This window comes from Micrasema longulum, unplaced genomic scaffold (genome assembly GCF_059751315.1).
Source record: "Micrasema longulum isolate JH-2025_06_02 unplaced genomic scaffold, ASM5975131v1 h1tg001137l, whole genome shotgun sequence".
Lineage (NCBI taxonomy): Eukaryota > Metazoa > Arthropoda > Insecta > Trichoptera > Brachycentridae > Micrasema > Micrasema longulum.
The window spans coordinates 235443-259037 of record NW_028278325.1 but is presented as its reverse complement, the minus strand read 5'-3'; the positions used below and the strand labels follow the sequence as shown (position 1 = coordinate 259037).

At 33.4% G+C, this 23595-nt stretch overlaps 2 protein-coding genes across 3 annotated transcripts in view; both read right to left on the bottom strand.

The window, feature by feature from the left end:
* The window catches only part of PolG1 (DNA polymerase gamma, catalytic subunit tam), a 53180-nt gene extending 30568 nt beyond the window's left edge, over positions 1-22612 (bottom strand). Inside the window, exons 1-15 of one of the 2 annotated variants that reach the window (XM_088233661.1) lie at positions 22503-22612; positions 21922-22436; positions 21416-21611; positions 20096-20253; positions 18277-18491; positions 14526-14674; positions 12988-13201; positions 10290-10924; positions 8881-9144; positions 7618-7848; positions 6011-6183; positions 4240-4363; positions 3636-3816; positions 2641-2958; positions 29-209 (exon numbers count right to left, since the gene is read on the bottom strand). In XM_088233661.1, the coding sequence (XP_088089787.1) occupies positions 29-209; positions 2641-2958; positions 3636-3816; positions 4240-4363; positions 6011-6183; positions 7618-7848; positions 8881-9144; positions 10290-10924; positions 12988-13201; positions 14526-14674; positions 18277-18491; positions 20096-20253; positions 21416-21611; positions 21922-22283 (3401 nt within the window). In that variant the 5' untranslated portion in view covers positions 22284-22436; positions 22503-22612. The remainder of the gene's footprint in view (positions 1-28; positions 210-2640; positions 2959-3635; positions 3817-4239; positions 4364-6010; positions 6184-7617; positions 7849-8880; positions 9145-10289; positions 10925-12987; positions 13202-14525; positions 14675-18276; positions 18492-20095; positions 20254-21415; positions 21612-21921; positions 22437-22502) is intronic. The other variant, XM_088233662.1, reaches the window with a different exon arrangement.
* LOC148276852 (putative RNA-binding protein EIF1AD) overlaps positions 1-22623 on the bottom strand; it is a 118737-nt gene extending 96114 nt beyond the window's left edge. Inside the window, exon 1 of the mRNA XM_088233663.1 lies at positions 22503-22623. The gene's annotated coding sequence lies outside the window, so the exon portion shown is untranslated. The remainder of the gene's footprint in view (positions 1-22502) is intronic.
* Positions 22624-23595: the final 972 nt, after the last annotated feature.

Sequence of the window (23595 nt, the reverse complement as noted above, 5' to 3'; positions counted from 1 at the left end):
ACAACATCAGTAGGGTAATAGTACTGACCTAGCCTTGGATCCAGTCAACCAAGCCATATTAACCAGCATGAGATGCAAAAAGTCTACAGCTCCCGACTGTACGACCCAGTTAACGGCAGTAGGAAGGTGGCGTTTCCTCAGCTCTCCGTCTGCCATCAGAGCTCTAGTTAGCTGGCAACTGAGGAATGGTGTTCTTGGAATTTCCGATCCTAAAAACAAATCGTCGTTTTAAAAAATTAATCAGATATTTTTTAATAATATTGATGTTTTTTGTTGATATTTCTTGATAAAACTCCATAGTTAATGATTATGATAAAATTATATATAAACTTATCAATGAAACTTCTTGGTTTAGTTTTACTTTTTTTTATTTTGACCAATGAGCGCTTTAACCTAAGTAGGCATCAGGCACCAGTCTTGAAGATGCCTACTTAGGCGAAAGCGCTCGTTGGTCAAAATAAAAAAAAATTAAAACTAAACCAAGAAGTTTCAATGATAAGTTTATTTATAATTTTATCATAATCACTAGATGTCTTTTAAACGGATAGAAATCAAAACGAAATATGCCTGAGTTCAAAATATGTAATCTGGATAATTATCAAAAAAATATATACTTTTACTAAATAATGAAGTTGAAAGCAGTTTATTAAATAAACTATCTCGGGTATAAACTGTAAATAAACCTTATTTATTTATAAATATATAAAAATCACTAAACTCTTGAGTTATGTTACTTCTTCATTGTCAGGACTTGAACTAACTTAGAATAAATTAATGTTAGTAAATATTAGTATTTAACCACTTACAGACTTTTTATGTCTGCCGGATTCAAGACGTACCAGTCTCTTTGCCAGGACACTCACTACACCAACATGCAAATACCTAAATACACTTTCACCTTTACCATCGCAGTAGTATATATATATATCTATATATATATATATATATATATATATATATATATAGTATTTCCAAAAATACATAAATCACATGCAGAGTTAAAGGGGATGCAAACACCATCATGTCTGAACTTGCACTAAAATTAGGCTAATAATATGTAGTGATATGACGCAGCATGTGTGGGGGGGGGGGGGGGGGGTTATGGTAAGTCTCGAAACCGGTAGATTAAAAAAGTAGGTAAGTTGTTAAATATTAATATATACTAACATTAATTAAAATTTGACAACAAAGTTAATGCTTTGAACATAAATAATAACTTAGAAATACTCGCGTTGCTATTTATATTATAAAATATTGTAAGAAAGAAAAAGAAGAATGAAAGGAAAGAGAAAGAGGTTAATATGAATCATAAATGGAATATTTTTAAAAGAGTACTCGAAGTTAAATTTAATTGATTTTGTATTATGAAGATTTTTTGCTAGTGGCTTTACTTATTTCTAATCTTTCTAAATTGTCTAAATGAAAACCATTTTTATTAATATGTAAATTTTCTACAATTAATTTTAAAAATTAATCCTGTGCAAGACCATTATTGGGTCTGTATTGGCGTATGGATGTGGGGCACTGACCCTGACCGTAAGGTCCAATGAGATGCCGGATATATTTGAAAGGAGAGTTCTTCGCCGAATCTGTGGATTCATGAAAGATAGAGAAGAGTGGGGCATTAAGCAAAATGCCAAATTGTACAGCATATATGAAGCCCGTAATATTTCAACGCATATAAAATTGCTCAGGTTGAGATAAGCTGGACATGTGCAGAGAATGCCTGATGCGCGAGTAACTAAGACAGTCATGACTGGACATCCGGGGGGGTAAAAGAAGGATCGGAAGACCTAGACTGAGGTGGGAGGATGAAGTAAACAAAGATGCAGCACAGCTTCTACAAGTTGCAAATTGGAAAATGGCTGCTGAGGACAGGCGGAGTTAGAGGCAAAAGTTGAAGGAGGCCAAGGCTCGATTTGGGCTGTAGGGCCATCAAGAGGAAGATTCTAAAAATTAACTTTTTTACAATATTTTTAAATATAAATAGCAAGGCGAGTAATTCTAAGTTATATTATTGTTATCAAAAACATTTTTCACTTTGTGGTATGACATTTTACACTTATTTGTTGATAAATTTGTATAAACTGCTTAATTTTTTTATTTTTTTTTAATTACACTTCAACCGGTTTCGAGGTTACTACTTCGAGTCCTCTTTTAAAACTATTCCCGTTATGATTTATTTTATCTTCTTTCTCTCTCTTTCTTTCAATTTTCTGTCTCTTTCATACAATATTTTATTATATAAATAGCAACGCGTGTAATTATAAGTTATTTAAATTCATGACGATGAGGTAGTAACCTCGAAACCGGTCGAAGTGTAATTTTAAAAAAAAATTAAAATTAAGTGGTTTATACAAATTTATTAACAAATAAGTGTAATTCTAAGTTAATTCAAGTCCTGATGGTGAGGTAGTAACCTCAAACCAGGTCGATGTATAAATATTTTTTTTAGTGGTTTTTTTGGTTTTACAAATTCATAAAAAAGTAAGTGAAAAATATCATACCACAATCTGAAATTTTTTTTTGATATTAAAAATATTTCTATAAAACAAATAAAAGGCGATTCTTGTCCTTTATTTTACGTTGAAAGAATATGAAGAAATATTGATACATATGGTGTTTTAGAAAGGATCTTACCTGCTATTTCTTCAAGTCGATTGAACATATCAGATTCTGTACCACCAACCCATTTTGGTTTCTCAAACATATCTTCCAGTGACTTTCCATTAGCCTTTGCTATCCTCCTGGCATGGTACCCCAAAAGAGTTCTCTCCTCCTCTGGGGGAGTATAGTCACTGTCGCCAAACACCCTCTCGATGTATTCAGCCTTGAGTCGGTAATAACGCCGCCCTTTCGTGGTGCTGAACATCTTAAGCGCCTTGTTTTTGGCATCAAAATCAGACATGGAAGGGTTGAATTGTTTCAGAAGTCTTTCGGCGAAGTTTTGACCAGCACCTGGGTAAATGAAGAGAATAAAACATAAAACACATAGTAAAAATATTTGTATTCTTACGAGTCGTCCAAATAATATGATTTTAGGACCATTTTTATTTAGTCGTAAATAACCGTGTTGGAAAATGGGAATCCTATGATGATAGAGCGGGGTAAGAATCTTGGGCATTTGATTTGGACTTCCCCAGCCAAAATTAAATCGATAGTTACGCGGTATTACAGTATCACCGACTGTTAAGTAAATAACAGCATTTATCGATACTATTCCTGGCCGATTACCTTTCTTCCCATTCTTCCCTTGGCCCAACCTTATGGTACCTACCTAACATCAAGATAAAAGAAATTCAAAATTAGAAGATTCGAATTTAGAAGAAACACCAAGTCACATTTTTGACTTCACATAAAATCGGATAAAAAAGTAGTTGGAATCGTAGCGCATCGTGGAAAACATTGTTACATTTCATAGTTCAATTTGTCATCCAGTGCCAGAAATTGAAGAACATTAACATCGTATTAAAGGTAGGTATCCATTCCATGTTCCTATCCTTTCTCAAATATTACCCTATCACAAAACTGAATGAAATTCGTTTTTCATTTACAGTCCGCCTTTTCGTTAACACCGACAATATACCAAAAAAAGTGCGGGACTAAAAAGACATTTTAAAATAAAATAATCTAACCATAGATTCTAGCGTAGTTGATGACTTTGGCATGATCCCTGGTGATTTGGGCTGCTTTGGCTGTGTGGCTGTGCATGTCAGTACCATCTGCTTTGGATCCCGCGAGAGTCATCCAACCAAACGGTGTGGCTCCGTGTATTCCAAATTGAGAGTCACCTAGTATGGCCGCTATCCATAACTCCTAATCAAAACATTAAAAAAAATCTTCATTAGGTACGAATTTTTTTTTTTTCAAATGAGTAGGAAATTCTCGTGAGTTTAATTAAGGTACTTTATAAAATAATTCTTAAAATGATACAGTTTTGTGTGTGAAACAGAACCAGAATCCTGGACGAGTGATTTCGAGGTGATGGCTTCTCTCAGTTTGCAAAAGAAAATCTGCCTCCTGGTGTAGTGATTGGTGCTTTCACCCACAGGAAAAAAATCACAGCGCCTAGTTAGTCCGTTTAGAATATTTGGAAACATTTGCTCTTAGTCGTTTTAAATAAAATATGTACATAGTATAGAATTTTTCAAATCATTTATTTATAGTTTGGTAGGCTCAACTTTTGTTTTAGAAACAAGAAAAATACACGTAACTTAAATAATAAAATTGTAAACTCACTTGTGAATCCACATCAGCTCCGACAAAATTATATCCAGGTGGACATTGGATCATAGCCCTTAGCTCCGAACCTATTCTTTCCTTGTGGGCATTACTGGCCGTCATCCAAGTAGGCTCCATTGCTCTAAAAATATTCAAAATAATGTGCTAACTCTTTTTTCTTCTCGGGGCCAGTTGTACCGAAAAAAACTAAAGGAAAAAAAGTAATTTATTCCAGTAAAACAATTTTCATGAAAACATGATAATTATTCAACTTAAACTACAGTAAAACCTCGTTTTTACTTTTAAATTTACCACTGTAATTAGGCCTCTTGGCCTGTTGTGGTGCAAAAAAAATGTATAAATGTACAAATATTCCCCCCAATTAATGTTTTTTTACATTTTTCATCACCCTGGTTTAAAAATTTTCGGAATTCATTTGATGTGTCAAAAAAACTAAAATTATGTCGCGGCCTGCGCGCCACCGCATGTGTCACGCAAATGAAGAATAAAAACAGGTTAACTACTAATAAAGGATAAACTATGAGGTGCACAGAAATTGACCTTTTTGTTTAAGTGTCTTCCTTTAGAGTCAGTCTTAGTTTTCATTCTAACAAAAACGTCATATTGACTTGTACAAATCATGTTAGCAGTTGACAAACGTTCAGAAACAATAAAGTTTTAATATCATTAAATTGCGATGTTTAAAACATAACAATATAAATATTTAAAGTTATAAAAAAGATGGTTTAAAAAGTTGTCATAAACAAATGGAAACAATTTTGCCGCGATCTATATGACAGTTGTTTTTAGTGATGCCATAGAAAAAAAATGATACCGTATAAATAAAACTTCCCAACATTTAGGGGAAAAATATTTTAAGCATATTGCAAATTCTATTTTCGTTTTTTTTAATTTACACATAAAATAATTTTAACATGCTGTTTTTAAATCAAATAAAAAAAACAGGTAGTTGCTATTTTTTCCATGCATTTTTCATTTCCTCAGACAGACGTCTTACGCTTAGATCAGCTACATCTACGTCGAAAGGAAAAGTTATTATACCTCTACACAAACAGCGCACTAAATTCGGCGAACGTGCATTTGCGGTCGCAGGCCCTACGGCATGGAATGCTCTCCCGGCAGAAATCCGAAACTTTGCGAGTGAAGTGATATTTCGGAAGAAACTTAAAACCCACTTGTTCTCTAAATCATTTGAATAAATTCTTGGCATGTGGTGGAAAAGTAATATGAAAAAGAACATTATTTTTCTTAAATTAAAAAGTTAAAATTAAATTTATATCTTTATATAATCACTTTGTAAAGCGCCCTTGAGGTATTATATTACGAAAATGGCGCTATATAAGTTATCCATAATTATTATTATTATTATTATAAGCGTTTTCTTCAGTTTTACACTTTTTATTCTTGCTCCCTTGAAAAATGTAAAATGAGGGTTTTTACTGTATTTTAAATTCACTTTTTTGTGACATTTTCTTTGAGTCGTAAACAACCGTGTCAGAAAACAGGAAACAAGATATGGCAGAAGGGGTTTTGAACATCCATTTGGAGTTACCAACAAAACCATGGGACTGATGTTGCGGACTTATTAGTTATTATATTATTTATGTTCCTGACTAGCTAGAAATCCTTTGTGTACACATCTGGAACATGTATCGGTAGGATGACCAATCTGATGAACAGCCACAGTCACTACTGCCTCGGTTAGCCTTGAGCCACGTGTTGAACAATTTATGTACGACAATTAATGACAATACTATGTTTTATTTACCTTCGGGTGAGCGTGCCGCATACCACGACCTGAGGCAAAATAGCACCGTATCTTTTATCCGTGTTCCTCAGTTTAGTGGGAAGATCTTGACTATCTAGCCAAACGACATTTTGATTCTTGATTCGGTCTCGGTTGTTGCGCCAATATGAGAGCATACGGGCGGCCGTTAATACCTGGAAATAGCATAGAATTAAGAACAGTCCAGAAGGAGCGTAGAATCATATTTGAATACATCGGACTGTGTCCGATAATTCCCCCACTATACCTCACTTTCGCCACGCGCATTCGTGATGCCGTCGCGTAATGTTGCACGATGGGAAAAAATATAATTATAACACAAATGTAAGGTTAAAAAAAAGCAATCTGTTAATTTCTCTAAAATTTTATTGTGCACGCGGAAATATTGATTGACACAACAGAGTAGATAAGTAAAGGGTCATTTAATAAGAGTAATTGAATTAATGAACTTTAAACATAAAATATAAAACAATTTTTTTTTACATAAAGCGGATATTTTTATATCGTGTTAAATAATATTTAATGTTTTAAAGATAATGTCGGTCAAATGTCCACGATAGATTTGTTTAATCCGAGATCCAATTTTCATTAGTTCTCTCATTAGAAGAGCAAAGTAAGGTAAAAAAGATTACTACCCTGGCAACACTAACAAAATGTTCATTTTGTTTCTTCGACATTCTGACAGAAGGAAAAATAATTCAATTTTTAAGTTGTGCATTTGTTACATACACATTCATTTACTAATTACACATGAAATGTGATTATCTCCTGTTTCTTTAAGATCCTACCAGTATTTCTACACTTTAAAAGGACACAACACGGCATAGTTGAATTTAAATCAGAAGTTGCGTACTGAGCGACGTCTACAAATAAACTATTGGGTCTAAACGTAAACCTACTCATTTGTGAGTAGGTTAGTCGCCTTCTGTTTTACTTAAAAAAATTAAATTATTACTCTAATTTAACTCAACTGTCTGTTATGCCGTGACGATCATCCGCTGAGACATGCATAATTCTCAAAGTTATTAAAAAAAGTAAAAAGACACTGAAACAGATTAGCCTAGTAGGATATTTTACATGTATAAGTTGGGGTTGACAATCGGCTCTGTAGGATTTTTCTCGTGTACATGTGGGGATTGATAGTCGGCCCTGCGGGACTTTGGCATGTACACTAGTTGGGATCGATGATGGGCTGTTTGGGATTTTTGACAAGTTCGCGGTTATGCCGGCTGTAGTCATTTGTCATTTCCTAAATGCAAGACAAGATTTTGACCAAAAGAAATAAATAGAGAAGACGGCTATAGCCAACGTGAAACTGAATATGGTAGAAGGAGATATTTTGTTCCTGTAAAAAAACATAAGATTTACTTTAAACCATCAACTGCGGTTCAATCAAAAGTGAAATATTCTAAAAAATGATATGTACCCATATGAGTGAATTGTATGAGAAGGGTATTATAGCTAATAACTTTATTTCTTTCAAGTATATAAAAGTTGGGTTTGATGATAGATGTTGTAGGATTTTTTGCATATACACCAGTTGAGATTGATGCTTGGCCCCGTGCAATAAAAAGGGTTGAAACGCTCACCTTTTCCGCATCGAGGCCTTCTCCATTCAGCACATTCTCGCTGAACTTATTTATAAAGTCTTTGGCGAGGGGGTTTCCCACATTTTTACCAGCGCCATCTTTGTGGGGCAGTTTCATGAAGAAGCATGTATCAGCAAGTGTAACACCGCTCCATACACCAGTGCCGGTGTAGCCTGATGTATTATTGTCCTTCTTCTTCTTCCAATAATACTCTCGTTTGCTAATCTGGGTCTAGAAATGAAAAAAATATATAAATTAATCCCTTTTCTGTGGTGAGTGATGTGCGTAACTATCGGTACACCAATTAAAAGGATAATTAAATATGATTAACTTGGGATTCATTTATTTATAAACATTAATAAACAATGAATTGAATTATGTAACGCGAGTGTTACGGCGATGAGGAACTGAGTGACTGTGTCGAGCTGACTTGTCGGGCTGACTGTTCGGGCTGACTGGGGCTGACTGGGCGTTTCCACGCCCAGTGTTAATGTACCGCAGGACGTTGCTCTCATGTCATGCAGAATATAATGTGTTGTATTTAAGATAAAACGATGACTCGCTTCATGAGAAAAAAGAAATCGAGCGAAGATAAGCCCGCCTCGTAAGTAATCATCGCCCATTCCTGAGGTCCTGGATTGGATCCCTGGCAGGGTGGACGAGGAATATTTGTTTTAAAGATGATGATTATACACTGCAATGTTTTATTGTTCCCGGACTGGCGCCTGAAGCCTAAGACTGATCACCTTAACTTTATAATAATATTTTTTTTTTCATTTTAACTGTTTTTTTCAATATATTTGGCTGTTTTATATAGCACCATTTTCGTGAAAAATCACCTTAAGGGCGCTTTACAATTTTATATGTAAACTTATATTCTAACTAAGCTAAAGTTACATATTATATTTTCTGATTTAAAATTGAGGGTATGGTAAACGAAATAAGTGAGAGCTTCCATATCATAAAAATAATTTAAATACATAAGTGTGGCTAGTGTCTTGGACTCACGGACCAAAGGTCTGTAGTTCGAATCCCACTCTACCCCAACTTGATTCCATTTTCTAATAGTGAGTTATTTACAACTCGTTGAAAATGGCCCTCAAAATTAAATATTTGGGTAAATCATAAGAACGCAAATATTTCTTTTAAAAAAAAAAAATAATAATAATACACGCTGCAGTTGGAATTCTAATATAGCGCCCTATGCACCACTGGGTGCAGATATGGAAATGATGATGATACATTTTGTAAAATTCAACTCACCTCCACATCTTTCCAAAGAGTTTTTAACACTCCTTCACTCTGCGTACAGTTGGCTGAGAGTTGCTTTGGGTCAACTACGGGACAACGCTCCACCAGAGTTTCAAAGGGAACATTGTCCCCTTTCTCGCCATCATCACTGCTGACTGTGACTTCATCTTGGGTTGGTCTGTCTTGTCTATACGGCACCAGAAAACCCCAGCCATGACCTTTGATGAAATGAAGAGGATACCCTTCCCAGGACAGAGACATCAGTTTCGGTGTTATCTAGAAATTTACAATACATTTCAATATTTCAATAGGTAATTAATGTGAATAAAAACAGCACTGTGGTTTTGAATTCACCCATTCAGAGACTACTCGTCTATGTATCTCGATATTTTGTTATACGTATATAAAACTAAAGATACTATATGAATATGATTTTCTGTCTACAGATATGCAAAGTTTTCTATCTGTATTTCTCGTTAATAAAAAAAGAGTATAATGTAAAAATAAGTATAAAAGTGTCCTTGGCTGGGGTTAGTCCAGTGACTGGAAAGATTTACAAAAATATTTATGTAAGTATATTTGATACAGTTGGCTAGGCCATATACTGCAGATGCCTTCGAGAGCCTTAACCGCGCCTGCCTACTTTACAAGGCATCAGGTTCTCGATGTCCACTGCTGACAGTTCACCAGCAGTTTATGTCGGAACTTCCTGATGAGAACGTGACTAGGGAGGAAGCAAAGAAGTTAGCAGCCGACAGAGATGCATGGAGGCTTTTTGTGGATACCATATGCTCCAACTAGGGAGCGGAAAGGAATGATGATATTTGATTACAAAAATCAATTGATACGGCATGGAAATTAGGATGGAGTGGGTTTCACATGCATCTCGGCACATATGAAGATGCGTAGATTACGATGGGCCGGACATGTACAGCGAATGCCTGACTCACGTGTCCCTAAAACAATAATGTGCGGACACCCGGGAGGAAAGAGATTAGTGGGAAGATCCAGGCTGAGATGGGAGGATGAAGTGAGAAAGGATGCAGCGCAGTTTCTCCAGGTGGCAAATTGGAAGACGGCGGCTGAGGACCGACAGAGTTGGAGGCGAAAGTTGTAGGAGGCCATAGCTCGATATGGGCTTTAGCGCCATCGGAGAGAGAGAGAGAGAGAGGGTTTCACATGATTTTTTAATTTCGATTTAAATAATTTTATCTTTTCAATACTTGTTATTTCTAAAGGTAATTTCAATTTCTTTTTTTAGGATCTTTATTCAAGAGAAGTAAAAATAAGAAATAAGAACCTCCGATTAATTGGGATCTTCATAATTACTGTTGAAAACACATTAGTTTAGACATTCTATATAATTTTGGAAGTGTATATTTGATGTACAATTGTTTAAACACATACAAAATTAGATTTACCTGCATACTGGTGCTTATATGATGGGGGCCGTGCACCCAATTGCTTTCTTCATCTTTTCCATTCTTGGTACAAAGTTTTCTGTACCAGGCCGGGTATCCTGGCAAGAATGGCCTCCTGATTGGGAGCAGGCTTGCCTTATCAAACAAATCCTTGAACTTTATTTCAAGGGGATCAGGAAATGGATCTGCAGCCTCGTCGTCGAGCTTCGACTTCTCTCTGTTTGAAATATAATTATCTTTGATCCGGAAGAGACTGAAGACTCCTTTATAATCAAATGCACCGAAGATTTTATCATCATTCGGATTCATCGCAAGTTCATCGGAGCTAAGGATTGAAGCTCGTTCAAAGAATTTTTCCATTTCATTTTGCTTTACTGGTTCTGAATCCTCTTTTCCCTTTTTAGATCTTTTAATGATTATGGATTTTTCCTTTCTTAGTTTCAGCTCCTGAGTTGACCAGTCTTGGTCCCACATCCAGAGATCTTTGGTATATTGCTGGTTGTGCATCAATCGGCAAGCTTTGTCGGCTTTTTTAGCCAAAAGTAATTTGCACTCCAATTCCACATCTTCGTAAGTAAGGTCTGATGAATTAATGTATTCTGTCCAGTTGGAATTTACAGGTAAATATGGAGAACCTGAATAGAAAAAGAACTCGGCATAAAATAACGGTCATTTCAGGCCACAGAATGATACATTTTTTAATTAAAATAAAATTTATGATGTAAATTGTAGACAAAGAACTAATACTTGAAAAAAAATGTAGTAAACATAGACACAATACGAGAATACCTGAACAATATCATATACATACAACATTCTAAAACGAGACAAGGACAGTCGAGACTAATAATCCAGGGACTGAAATTATTGTACAATAAACTACCAGACAACCTTTACAAAAGATGTTTAAATATTATCATTAACAATAGAATATGAATTTAAAAAAACATAACATTATTTTTTTCAATTAATGTAATTTGTGAGGTATTTAAATTTATTTCAACAGAGAGGGAAAATTTTTGAGAAGGGGATATGGAAGTCTAGGCATTTACAGGGCTTATGACCTGTCATTGGCTGGTTTAAGTGGCCACTTTACACACTGTGTAACATTCACCATTCTGCCCATGTTTGAACATCCACATTTCCTCAAATCTTCCATCTGTTGACTTTTGTGAGGTAAAAGAGCTGAAACCTTTATCACGTGGGTGAGATTCATCCGGCTGAACCAAATCACCTACTAGGCAACGCCTGAAAACAATTTTCCAATTTTCAAATTTTCCCTCTCTGTTGAAATAAATTTAAATATGAACAACTCCCTAGGGAGGAAATCCAGCCAGTCTGCAAGCATTTGGACATAATCAAACATTGTTTAATTTGTGAGGGTTTATAAATAAAAGAAAAATACGAATTTTCGTTATTGTTATCAAAAACATTTTTCACTCTGTGGTATGACATTTTACACTTATACAGGGCGTTCATCAAACCCTGTCACATCCGAAACCACGATGATCAGTATGAGCAAGAAGACATATTGGCACATCAAATAATTTTTTTGAACAAATAAAATTTTAAAAAATTAAATATCAAAAAAAGCAAATGGATGCTTACTTCTGCAGGGGAGAAACGAGGGGGGGAGTCTGATACCCGTATGCAGAGACAAACCTTAAGGTGAGGAAAGTACATTCTATTGTCTTCACCTTCGGGTTATTCTCTGCATTTGAGATTAGAATGTAATTTCCTCACCTTAAGTTTTGTCTCTGCATACGGTATGCAGAGACAAACCTTAAGGTGAGGAAAGTACATTCTATTGTCTTCACCTTCGGGTTATTCTCTGCATTTGAGATTAGAATGTACTTTCCTCACCTTAAGTTTTGTCTCTGCATACGGTATGCAGAGACAAACCTTAAGGTGAGGAAAGTACATTCTATTGTCTTCACCTTCGGGTTATTCTCTGCATTTGAGATTAGAATGTACTTTCCTCACCTTAAGTTTTGTCTCTGCATACGGATATGAAACGCCGGCAACCGTATGGCCGAGCTCCCCTCACTTCTCCCCTGCAGAAGTAGGCAACCGATTGTTTTTTTTAATTTTTTTTTATTTTTATTTTGTTTGTTCTAAATATTTTTTTAAATATGCCATTATGTCTTCTTGTCCATACTGATCATCGTGGTTTCGGATGTGACAGGGTTTAAAGAACACCCTGTATGTTTATAAATTTGTATAAACCACTTTAATTTTGAGTTACACTTCGACTGATTTCGAGGTAACTATCTCATCGTCAGGAATTAAACTGTCGAAACCGGTCGAAGTGCAACTCAAAATTAAAGTGGTTTATACAAATTTATAAACATATACATAAGTGTATATATATTTTCAATGAGAAAGAAGTCACAGAAAACATTATGGTTACATTCATTCATACCCTCTTCATAAAAAAAAATATATACCATAATATAATATTCAGTTAACTAAAGTTTTTTTCAATACGTATGTAATCAGTAAAACAAAAAACAAACATTTTGCTATATAGGTAAATGAATCAAGACAAAAAACTGATAAAAAAATACAAACATAAAATATATATCAAGTATGTTAGTGACAATGACACCATAATCTTCCAAATTAGGTATGAATAATGTTTCAAAATATGTTGCGTATTTTTAAATCAATTTTTCATTTTAATTTAAACCAATTTTACCTAATTCTAGCATGCCAGCAAGGGTGACCGGATGTGGGAATCTCTCCTTAAACATGGGGTAGAGATTTCTCAACACTGATGAAGTAGCTATAACGTCACCAGCACAATAATCCATCAGATTTTGAAAGTTGTTTTTCACATCTTCTAGACTTCCTTCAACAAATATGTTTCTAGATTCCTTCGATATTTCTGTCCCGCAGTAAAGCTTATGGACCTAAAAGAAGATGAACAATACACATATTTTTATTTTTAAACAGGGAATATTTGCGAGCTTATGATGTACCATTTTTCAATTTTAGACCTATTTTTATTAAATTGTAAATAAACATGTTAGAAAATGATAATTGAGCTGTGGTACATCAGGGAGTGAACCAATGATCTGCAATCCGCAATACACCAGAACCTCTTTTTATACTGTGAATATATCGGAGTAATAACGCGCTACAGCCATAGAGATGCCATTTCGCACTATTGCATAGAACAAAAACGTTGTAAATTTTTGGTTTGGCTTTTAGTTTGACAAAAAACATGTAACGGATGGTTTCATCGCTGTGTTTGCAATTCCTGACCCGAGTACTTATGGCCCATTGTTTTGCTGTAAACTATAATTAACTCTGTGATTGATAATTCTAGAATGATTATTGTCTGTATAGGCAACTCTGTAGCAGAATTGAGTTATTTTTACTCTAAGGTGGATATGTTCCACGCAGTAACGAATAAAAAAAACGAGATTTCAAAAAACATTAAATGAAGAACTTCAGTCATACAGGAAATTAGATACAAAAAATAATTTCTTTCTCGTGGTAAAAATTAGAGCATTAAATTGTTCGGTAAAATTTCTTAAAAATGTACGAAATTTTTTTTTTTAATATAATTTAACAAAAACTCACTACTTTGAATGACATCACAGGTTCATATAAACCATCCAATGATATGAGAGCTTTGCAGGATATCCTGTTTGGTCACCGTAAACTAACCAATCGGATGAACTGTCATAGAACAACCTCTGACATCACACGCTGAGTTATTTCAGAAATACAAAACTTTGAAAAATCATAGCGCTGATAACAAGATTTATAAAAATAAAAAATCAAAAATTTTGGCTAAGTTTAATATTCTATGAACAAATTAAAAAATAAAAAAAAGACACTAAACTTCCTCATTGTTTATTATTTATTGTACTTAAATTTTATCTAAAAATAAAACACGACAATAAAATTTAAAAATAAAAGCAAGTAAAAGAGCGATGTAGGGAATGCAAAAGGCGAATACTATAATTATATCAGTATTACACATTACTAAATTAATGTTTAAAAAATACATACATGTATCGATTTTTGTACAGTGTTATTTTAAAATTGTAAATAGAGGTTCTAGCGTACTACTATTTAATCGGCTATTCATAATTGATCGATTGTAGAATGTGAATTTTCCATTGATTATTAAATCAATGAAAGTAATATGTCAATTTTCTCCATGAGAAGAATATCCGGAATTTATGTACGGAAAGATAAACATTAGAATGAAACCATATTTACCTCTGCCAAACTATTCAAGGAGCTGATTTGCATCCAATATTCATCTTCAGGATCAATTTCTTTATCTTTAGATTTCAACACGGCCCTTTGGTAGCTGGTCACGCCGCTCACACAGACGTGCATGGACATTGTATCGAGGAATCGAGTGCCTGCAAAATTACAAATGGTAGTGGAAAGATGAAGAATTTTTTAATGAATTTAAGAGATGCGGTATTAAAAAACTTGATCTGATAGAGCAGCTTGTATGCTATATTTGTTGATTTTCACCAGCAGCAGCCGATGTCATCCAACCTTGAAGCTTAAGCCAAAAAATAAATAAAATATTAAACGAAGATGAAAAGGTAAATAAATTTAATACTTTTTTTTCTTTATTAAGGACTTTCATTTACACATTGTATTTATTTGAATGCCTCAACACGGGTTGTGTCCAGAGGGTTGTTGTATGGAAAAATATTCAAAGGAAAAAAGTTGTTTCTTAACTCGGTAGTCAGATGGCAGAAGGGACCATCTGTATTTTTTTCTGTGTTTTAGTTTTAAAAATTTTAAAATAATATTTCAGTAAATACACATGGAAAAAAGAAAAAAAAAACAGCATTAGTTAGAATGGTATTTTATCGTTGAAAAGTAACTTGAAAATATTTTAGTTTAGGGATTAAAGTCATGAAATTAAGTCTTATTTCAGCCCTCCTGAACATTTTTGAAAATTACAGATGGTCCCATCTGCCATCTGACTACCGAACTCTCCCTTCCCAGTGATATGTAGCTAGTACACAGTGCATCTAATAACTTAAACATCTCCACAAACATAAAAAATTATGGGTTAAGATATTTGGAATTCTTCCGTTATACATTTACGTATTGGTTAAAATATTTGTTTATTAAATAATTAATGGTTATTAGGAACAGAAAAAGCATTTTATCAAAAATCGGAGATAAATCACCAATAAAGAAGTAAGTTTATTAAAGTCGTGCGTTGCCGAGAACCTTTTATAATATTGAATATAATTATCTCACACACTTTTTAGGTCTCGCTCTCGATAATACAGGTATATTCGGGAGCAGGAGAGACAAACAGCAAAGTTTCTAGCACTTCTCTCAGATGCCAGTTAGTAGCCATTTGGCTTTCGACGAGGGTGGTTTTTTCGCCCAAGCTGCGAGCACAAGCTAATGTTTTTTAAAATTTATTATATAAATAAAACACGAGTGATACTGTAATCCACAAATTTGGAATATCCAGTGACCGGTTTCATCGCTTTCGCGACATCTTCGAGACTGGTATCTTTATTAAAGAGTTAAATGTATTTATACAAAACAGAGGTAAGGATAGATAATTCAAAGTTATATGTAAGTAAATTAAATAAAGTTATTTTTATCTTAAGGATCATTATCAACAAATTTTCTTTGGGTTAACTAATGAGTTTTGTATAAATACATTTAACTCTTTAATAAAGATACCAGTCGCGAAGATGTCGCGAAAGCGATGAAACCGGTCACTGGATATTCCAAATTTGTGGATTAAAGTATCACTCGTGTTTTATTTATATAATAAATTACAATGAACTTCCATCAAGAATTTTCACTTACCAACTTAAATGTTTTTTTTAATGTTTTTAGCAATTAGATTTAAAATATTATCATTTTTGAATTTGACTATAAATAATTGAACCAATTGCCTACGAACATTACATTTCTCCGATATAAAATCTCTAATTTTAATGTAATGACTACACAGCATTGTATTGTGTGGATGTTTTTCGGACAGTACGGGAAAGGCTAAAGTTAAAATTAAACAAGACGTCATTATTCTTATAAACATGAATGTATCAATTTAACGCTTAAAAGAAAGCTAAAATATCATTTTGCAAATGGCTCTGTTACATTTAGCAAAAGACGAGATATTTTGAATTACATTTATTGAAAAAAAAAATGATTTGAATTTAATTCATGCTTTTTTATAATTTATAAAACGATAACATAATTTAGGCTTGTCATTGCAAAATATGACTTCATTATTTTTTAAAAAAGAGAGATATATCAAATCTTGCATTCTATGTAGACTCATGTGACATCATAGCCACAAAAGAGTTAAAAGCATTATCTTGCAAACAAAATTAATTCATCAATGAGTATTTTAAAAACTTAGTTATGTTATGTTTTAATTTTTTATTTAATAAATTAACTATTCATTATTTAAGGCTGAGATAACCATCATCGACAAAGAAAAGAGCTCTGCATTGGTTCGGACTGAACAGCGAAAGAATAGACTAAAAAAAATACAATGCGAATATTGATAAATGCAGAAAAAAAGACTAAGAAAGATATGGCATGATAAAATCCAACAAATATTTTAAGATGGACCTGTCAAAAGTCAAAATAATCGGCGCCCTTCATGACAAGGTGTATGAGTGTAGAGGAAGGGAGGTCTGTATGCAAAGACAGAGGAATATGGCATTCTATCCTCTCTGCCTGCCCCGACGGAGAAACAAGTGTGATGATTTGTTTGTTTAAACTATTCATTTCATTTGATTCATTTAAGCCTGTTTGCATAAATATTATTCATAATTCAATTAAATTACTGTCCCTGATAAACTTTCATGTACCCACAAGACCCACCAGACTCCAACACATGTTCCAGTGTGAGTACAATTGGTCAAACTTCACACACCATCCTCCCCTCCCCTGGCGAGCATCCACAGACCAGCTAATAATTATGCTGAGCTGTTAGACTCGCTCCACACCACTCCTGCTGCTATCAAATTAGCTATCCTTTCCGTCAAATGGCCATCCCCTCATTTCTCCTCTTTTTGATTTCTATTCATCTGTACTTATTTCCTTTATCTTTTTTAAATATAATTCGGAGACACTTTTCATATATAGCTCCAAGAGTGTTCAACGTCTTGGATGAACATATTAAGTTCTCAAAAACAAGGTCTATATTAAGGATGAAGATCCATAATTGGATTGTATCGAGGGGTAGAGACCACTGTATGAAATTGCTTCGGCAATAAATATATAACATCGCTGCTGTCTTCATTATTATCCATATACGTATATGTGTATATCATCACTGTCATACGTATTATTATATAACTTTTCTGCATTCCATTTTTCGACATGTATAAATTTTTACTATTTATATTTTTCTATTATTATTTTGTATATTGTTTTGATTATTTATATATTGTTTTAAAATGTTAATATCGGTTATCATACGTATTATTATTAAACTTTTCTGCATTCCATTTTTTGACATGTATAAATTTTTACTATTTATATTTTTCTATTATTATTTTGTACATTGTTTTGATTATTTTGCATATTGTATTGATAACTTGTATATTGTTTTAGTGTGTAAATAAATATTTTTGATTTATATATCGAAGAGTCCCAACTTTTCAAACAAGTTGGGACATAAAAAACATATAATTGTGCCTATGATAAAATTGTGTATTTTGTGCATTAAATAAATTATCAACATATCAGTGAAATAATTGATTCTATTTTATGTCAACTGCTATAATACTTTATGTACTTGTTAACTAAATATCATAAGAGCCCCCTGGGCGTTTATAAATAAATAAATAATATAATTTGAAATTACTATAAAAAACTAGTTTTATTTATAATATTTTTTTTAATTAACATGTAATAATCCGTAAGGGTTTTAAATTATTTCAAATAAAAACTAGTTTTTAAAAACTTGTTTGTGGTCTCAAACAGACAATAATTTCCAATTAAGACACATATTTACCTGTTCGAACTAACCAATACTGTTCCTTGATTCGAGCTCTGTCATAGGATACGTTATGTCCAACAACGAGCTTTGGTTTGAGGAGATTTTCGTTAAGTTTATAACCTTTAGCGCTAGGTAAACTCTCCAGAGGTATAAGATCACTTAAGCCATAGTGTATTGTATCTCGAGGTTGAGCACTTCCATCTAGAAGAGTTTGACTGACCCAGCCATACCTTAAATGAACAATAACATAAAAGACAAAAAAAAACAATTAGTTTAAATTTAAATAAACAAAAAAGTAATATATTATTTTATTTACTATTAGGTCTATAATTTAAAAACCGGAATTTGACACTAGATGTCAGCACTTGTGTATGCGCTGTAGCAAATCATTGACATGCATGTCATTTTGAAGCCCTATTCATAAGCTGTCAAAATCAGTCAACAGTGTTTGATTTGCTTGTGCGTGTCATATTTTTTTCAACCATAGAAAATTTTGAAAATTGTCAAAAAAAAAGCAGCATTTGCGGGAAGTTTTGCTGAGTCACTTTTTTGCAAAGAAAACGCCAACCAGCCAAATCGACACCGAAGAAGAATATTTACGCTGCCAAGATAATGCTCTGTATTTGATGAAACCAAAAGGTATTGTGAGCTTATAAAACCGGGTGAAACCATTACTGGAGAGCTGTACCGACAACAGCTGATTCGTTTAAACAGAGCGTTGAAGGAAAAACGGCCAGAATGGGAGACCAGACACGAAACATTGATTTTCCAACATGACAATGCTCGACCACATATTGCTCAACCCGTTAAAAACTATTTGGAGAATAGCGGATGGGAAGTTCTGCCCCACCAGCCAAATAGTCAGTAACAAGTGCAGTAAAATTATGGAATACAATATATTCAAGAGCACGATTAGCATATAACACTCCAAGCTAAAGCATGCGATCCATCTTCATCCCACAATGTTTTAGTGGCGAAGAGATCTACAAAAAACCGGAAGATCCATCCCAAAAAATTTCAAGTTGTTTGATGAATCGACTAATCTATACATTCTGGACATAGGGGTATAAAAACAAAAGCTGCGCTTAGAAGATTTGACAAATAGCAGATTTTGAATTCTGGTGACACGGTTGAAAACATGAAAAGAAATTGATTGCAACAGATATGGGACATCAATTATAGTATTAAGTATTTTGAAAATTCATATAAGCTCCATTTTAGTTCTACGTTTCGCCAATGAAGATTAGGAGATTGCTCTATTTCGAAATAGGAATAATTACCCCTTTGCCATTCGAACAACATTATCATATCAACATTTTTATATCATATCATGGTTCATACAGTAAAATTAAAATTGCAGTGGGCAGGACACTTGGCGAGACAGAATGATAACAGGGGGACACCCAGAATAATAAAGTGGAGTTACAGGTACGATTAAAATGATGAATCAGGTTGCGGTCCCGTGATTAACGTTGCGGTCCCGTGATTAACGTTGCGGACTCACAAATCAGAGGTCTGAGGTTTGAACCCCACTCTACCCCAACTTTTTCCATTTTCTAATAAGAAGTTATTTACAACTCATTGAAAATGGCCACCAAAATTGAAATATTTGCGTAAATTATAAGAATGCAAATATTTATTTATAAATATATTTTTTTTTAATAATAACTACCTCGTTGCATTTATTGTATCAAGGCAGTGCCATATGCAAATGATGATTGTTTGAAATGCTCAACTACAAATTTAATTCTTTGAATATAAATAACATGAAACATTTATGAAAATCAAATGAATGAAAAGATTAAAAATAAAAAAAACATTGAAAACTATTTACCAATGTGTAGGACTCAAGGCACATGCTAATGTTGGGTTGAACCCCGCACTCATACAAACTTCAATATCAAATACCAGCGCTTCTTCTGGAGGATAATCAATTGGAACGGCTACACCATCTTTCCCATACTGGTGCCATCCTGGTGCACATTTCCACTGCTGTAATTACCAGAAAAAATATTGTATCCAAACCTAATGGTGCATAAACCACTGCATTAGTATAACAATAAGTAAATAAATAAAAGTTAGAACTATAGACGGACTCCACGTTCGAGGTACACGGTAATAATGTGATAAAAACTGGCACCTAGATATTCAAGAATATAACATATTTATGAACATTGGCCGGCTATTTTTTTTCTAAGCTCAACCAGACAGCATCACAGTACACTGCTGCATATCTTCCGTGCGCTTCGAACGTAGACCCCGACAAGATATTAACAAAGCCCGAAAAATGTATTCTACACACAGAATTGAGAATAGTCCAGATGGAGCGTAGAATCATATTTGTATACATCGGACTGTGTCCGATAATTCCCCCACTATGCCCCACTTTCACCGCGCGCATTCCTGATGTCATCGCGTAATGTTGCACGATGGGAAAAAATATAATTATAACACAAATGTAAGGTAAAAAAAAAGCAATCTGTTAATTTCTTTATAATTTTATTGTGCACGTGGAAACATTGATTGGCACAACAGAGTAGATAAGTAAAGAGTCTTTTAATAAGAGTAATTGAATTAATGAACTTTGAACTTAAAATATTTTTTAAAAAATATTTCACATAAAATTGATATTTTTATATCATGTAAAATAATATTTTATGTTTTAAAGATAATGTCGTTCAAATGTCCCCCACGGCGTTGTTTAACCCGAGGTCTAATTTTCATTCTTTTTTTCATTAGATGAGCAAAGTAGGGTAGAAAATTACTACCCTGGCAACACTAACGAAATGTTCATTTTGTTTATTCGACAATCTGGCAGATGGAAAAATAATTCAATTTTTTAGTAATGCATTTGTTACATACGCATTCATTTACACATGAAATGTGATTGCATCCTGTTTCTTTAAGATCCTAGCAGTATTTCTACACTTTAAAAGGACACAACACTGCATAGTTGAATTCAAATCAGGAGTTGCGTACTGAGCGACGTCTATGAAGCAACTAATGGGTCAAAACGTAAATCTACTCATTTATGAGTAGTTAAGTCGCCTTCTGTTTGATGTGCGTATGCGGTTTCTGGACTATTCTATGATTCTACAGTATAAATTTTAAATCAGTATGTTGAATATATATATTATAAATGTGATAAATTTACCTTTGGAATAGGCGGAATATCATTCTCAATAAGCTTATCTATAAGATTTTTGTAAGGAAAGCTTTGTTCTTCTCCAATATTGTAAAAATGCTCCAGGATATCATTTCCTTGCAGTTTCGGTAATTTAAAATTCACATCAAGAAGCTTAGGACAGTCTTCTGTTTTCATCCCATGATCATGCAATTGTCCCTTACATCTAATAATTCAAAATATTACAACATTACTCAATGCGACATAATGTTACTTGAAGGAAAAATATTTAAAAAATTGAAATGTCAACCAGAAATAATTCAATATTTGAAAAATCAAATTTGGAAAAAAATACCTAATGTTTTCGAGTTGAATAATTTAAAATTTTTATTTCAATCAAGTACTTACCTGGGTCAGTGATTATTATGAAAAATAACCAGATAACTGATACAATATATTTTTTGTTTTCACATAACGTGTATTTTTGAGTTTGAATTATGCAAAGTTGAAGAAAAAAGGGTGTTTTCTTTTCTTACCTTTTGACAACATCTAAATTCGGAGAAGTGTTTTCATGAAGTTTATCAAAAAGTTGTTCACAAATGTTTCTTGACAGCATTTGAACATTAATTTCATTCAAACGAAATTCTCCCAAGTCTTCATTAAAAACATTACTGTTTTTATTTACCGAAGAGTCTACATTTTTACTATTTTTCACCTTCAAATCGGATTCATTACAATTTTGGGAAACTACTTTTGCGCGGGGCGCACGTTTTATGATTCGGGTTTTACTATTTGGCAAAAATCTTTGTTTCGTGATATCATGGTTCGATTCAGATGATGCGTTTCGTTTTTTATTACTAAAGGATAACAAGCGGCGTAAAGAGACATTGCTTAACATGTTTTCATCACAATAACAACGAAACGTATAAAAACATAACCGCTTCGATAAAGAGGGTAACAAGAAAACGTAACGATATCTGTAGTCTGTGAACGTATCCCAAAGCACTACACCAAAAGTAGGGTTATCTACATCGGATAAAATACCTAGAAACTAAACACATCAATAAATAATGTTCGAATAGCATAAATAAACACGTATTCTACGGTAAAAACTCACCCAAAGATGATGTTAGATTTTATGAGTATTACAATATCAAATAATACGTTGTATTGAACTGTCAAACTTGTCAAAAATCGAGTTTTCAATTCAAAACACGCGGCTCATGCGCAATATTATTAATCTATCGTAGATGTGTATAAAAATTATTGTATATGTATATTTATTATTGTATGTGTTGAAAAATATATGTGTATGAGTTGGAGTTCAGTTATTATATGTATGCCAGAGACAACGTAGAACTATGTATATGCGTGAAGAAAATCCTTGGGAAAACGTTATAAATGTAGTAGGTATTATAGAAAATTATTGGTGTTGTATTTTTGCCTAGTTTCACTATTAAAATTAACACTATTTGTTAGATGTTCAAAATTTTACATTCCTAAATATTTTCATTTTACGTTTCTCCCTCTCAAATGGAACAAGGTGGTTGTGTTGAAAGAGAGATTTCGTGTTGGAGTTATTTGTATTACACTTTCCTAACAGGCAACGGTTTTATCGCCAACTGTTAAATCTCATAAAAATTTCTCATTTTATTGGCCCACCAGGCCGCAGTTGATTGGCTCTTCGACATTAAGTTGATTTAGATTTTGTTTATCTACAAATACTGCCTCTTTGCGCTTCACAATTTACTTTTTATATTTAAGAGTATTAAAGTACAATGCTCAAAAAAATGCTACCAAATCCACTTCCCATTCCGAAAAATCTGTAATATAAAATATTAACACGTGATTGAAAATTTGGCTTATGGAGTTTCAATGGGTTGGCTCTGCGAACTTTTTTTATTTATTTATTTGGAAAAATAATAGAAAATTTATAAATAATTCACATAATTCTTTAATTAATTTTTTAGTCCATTAACAGTCCATTAACAGTTTAGTCCAATTAAAGTTTTTCACAACTATACAAGACTTCACGGCCTTGTAGTGTAATGGTCAGCGCATTTGTCTACCATGCAAAAGGTCTGAGTTTCAATTCCCGACATGGTTGACATGAAGTTTTTATTTAAAAGGGTGTTTTACACAATAATATTTCAAAGTCCCTGGACTGGTATCTGAAGCATAAGACTGATCATGAGAATAGTGCATAAGAC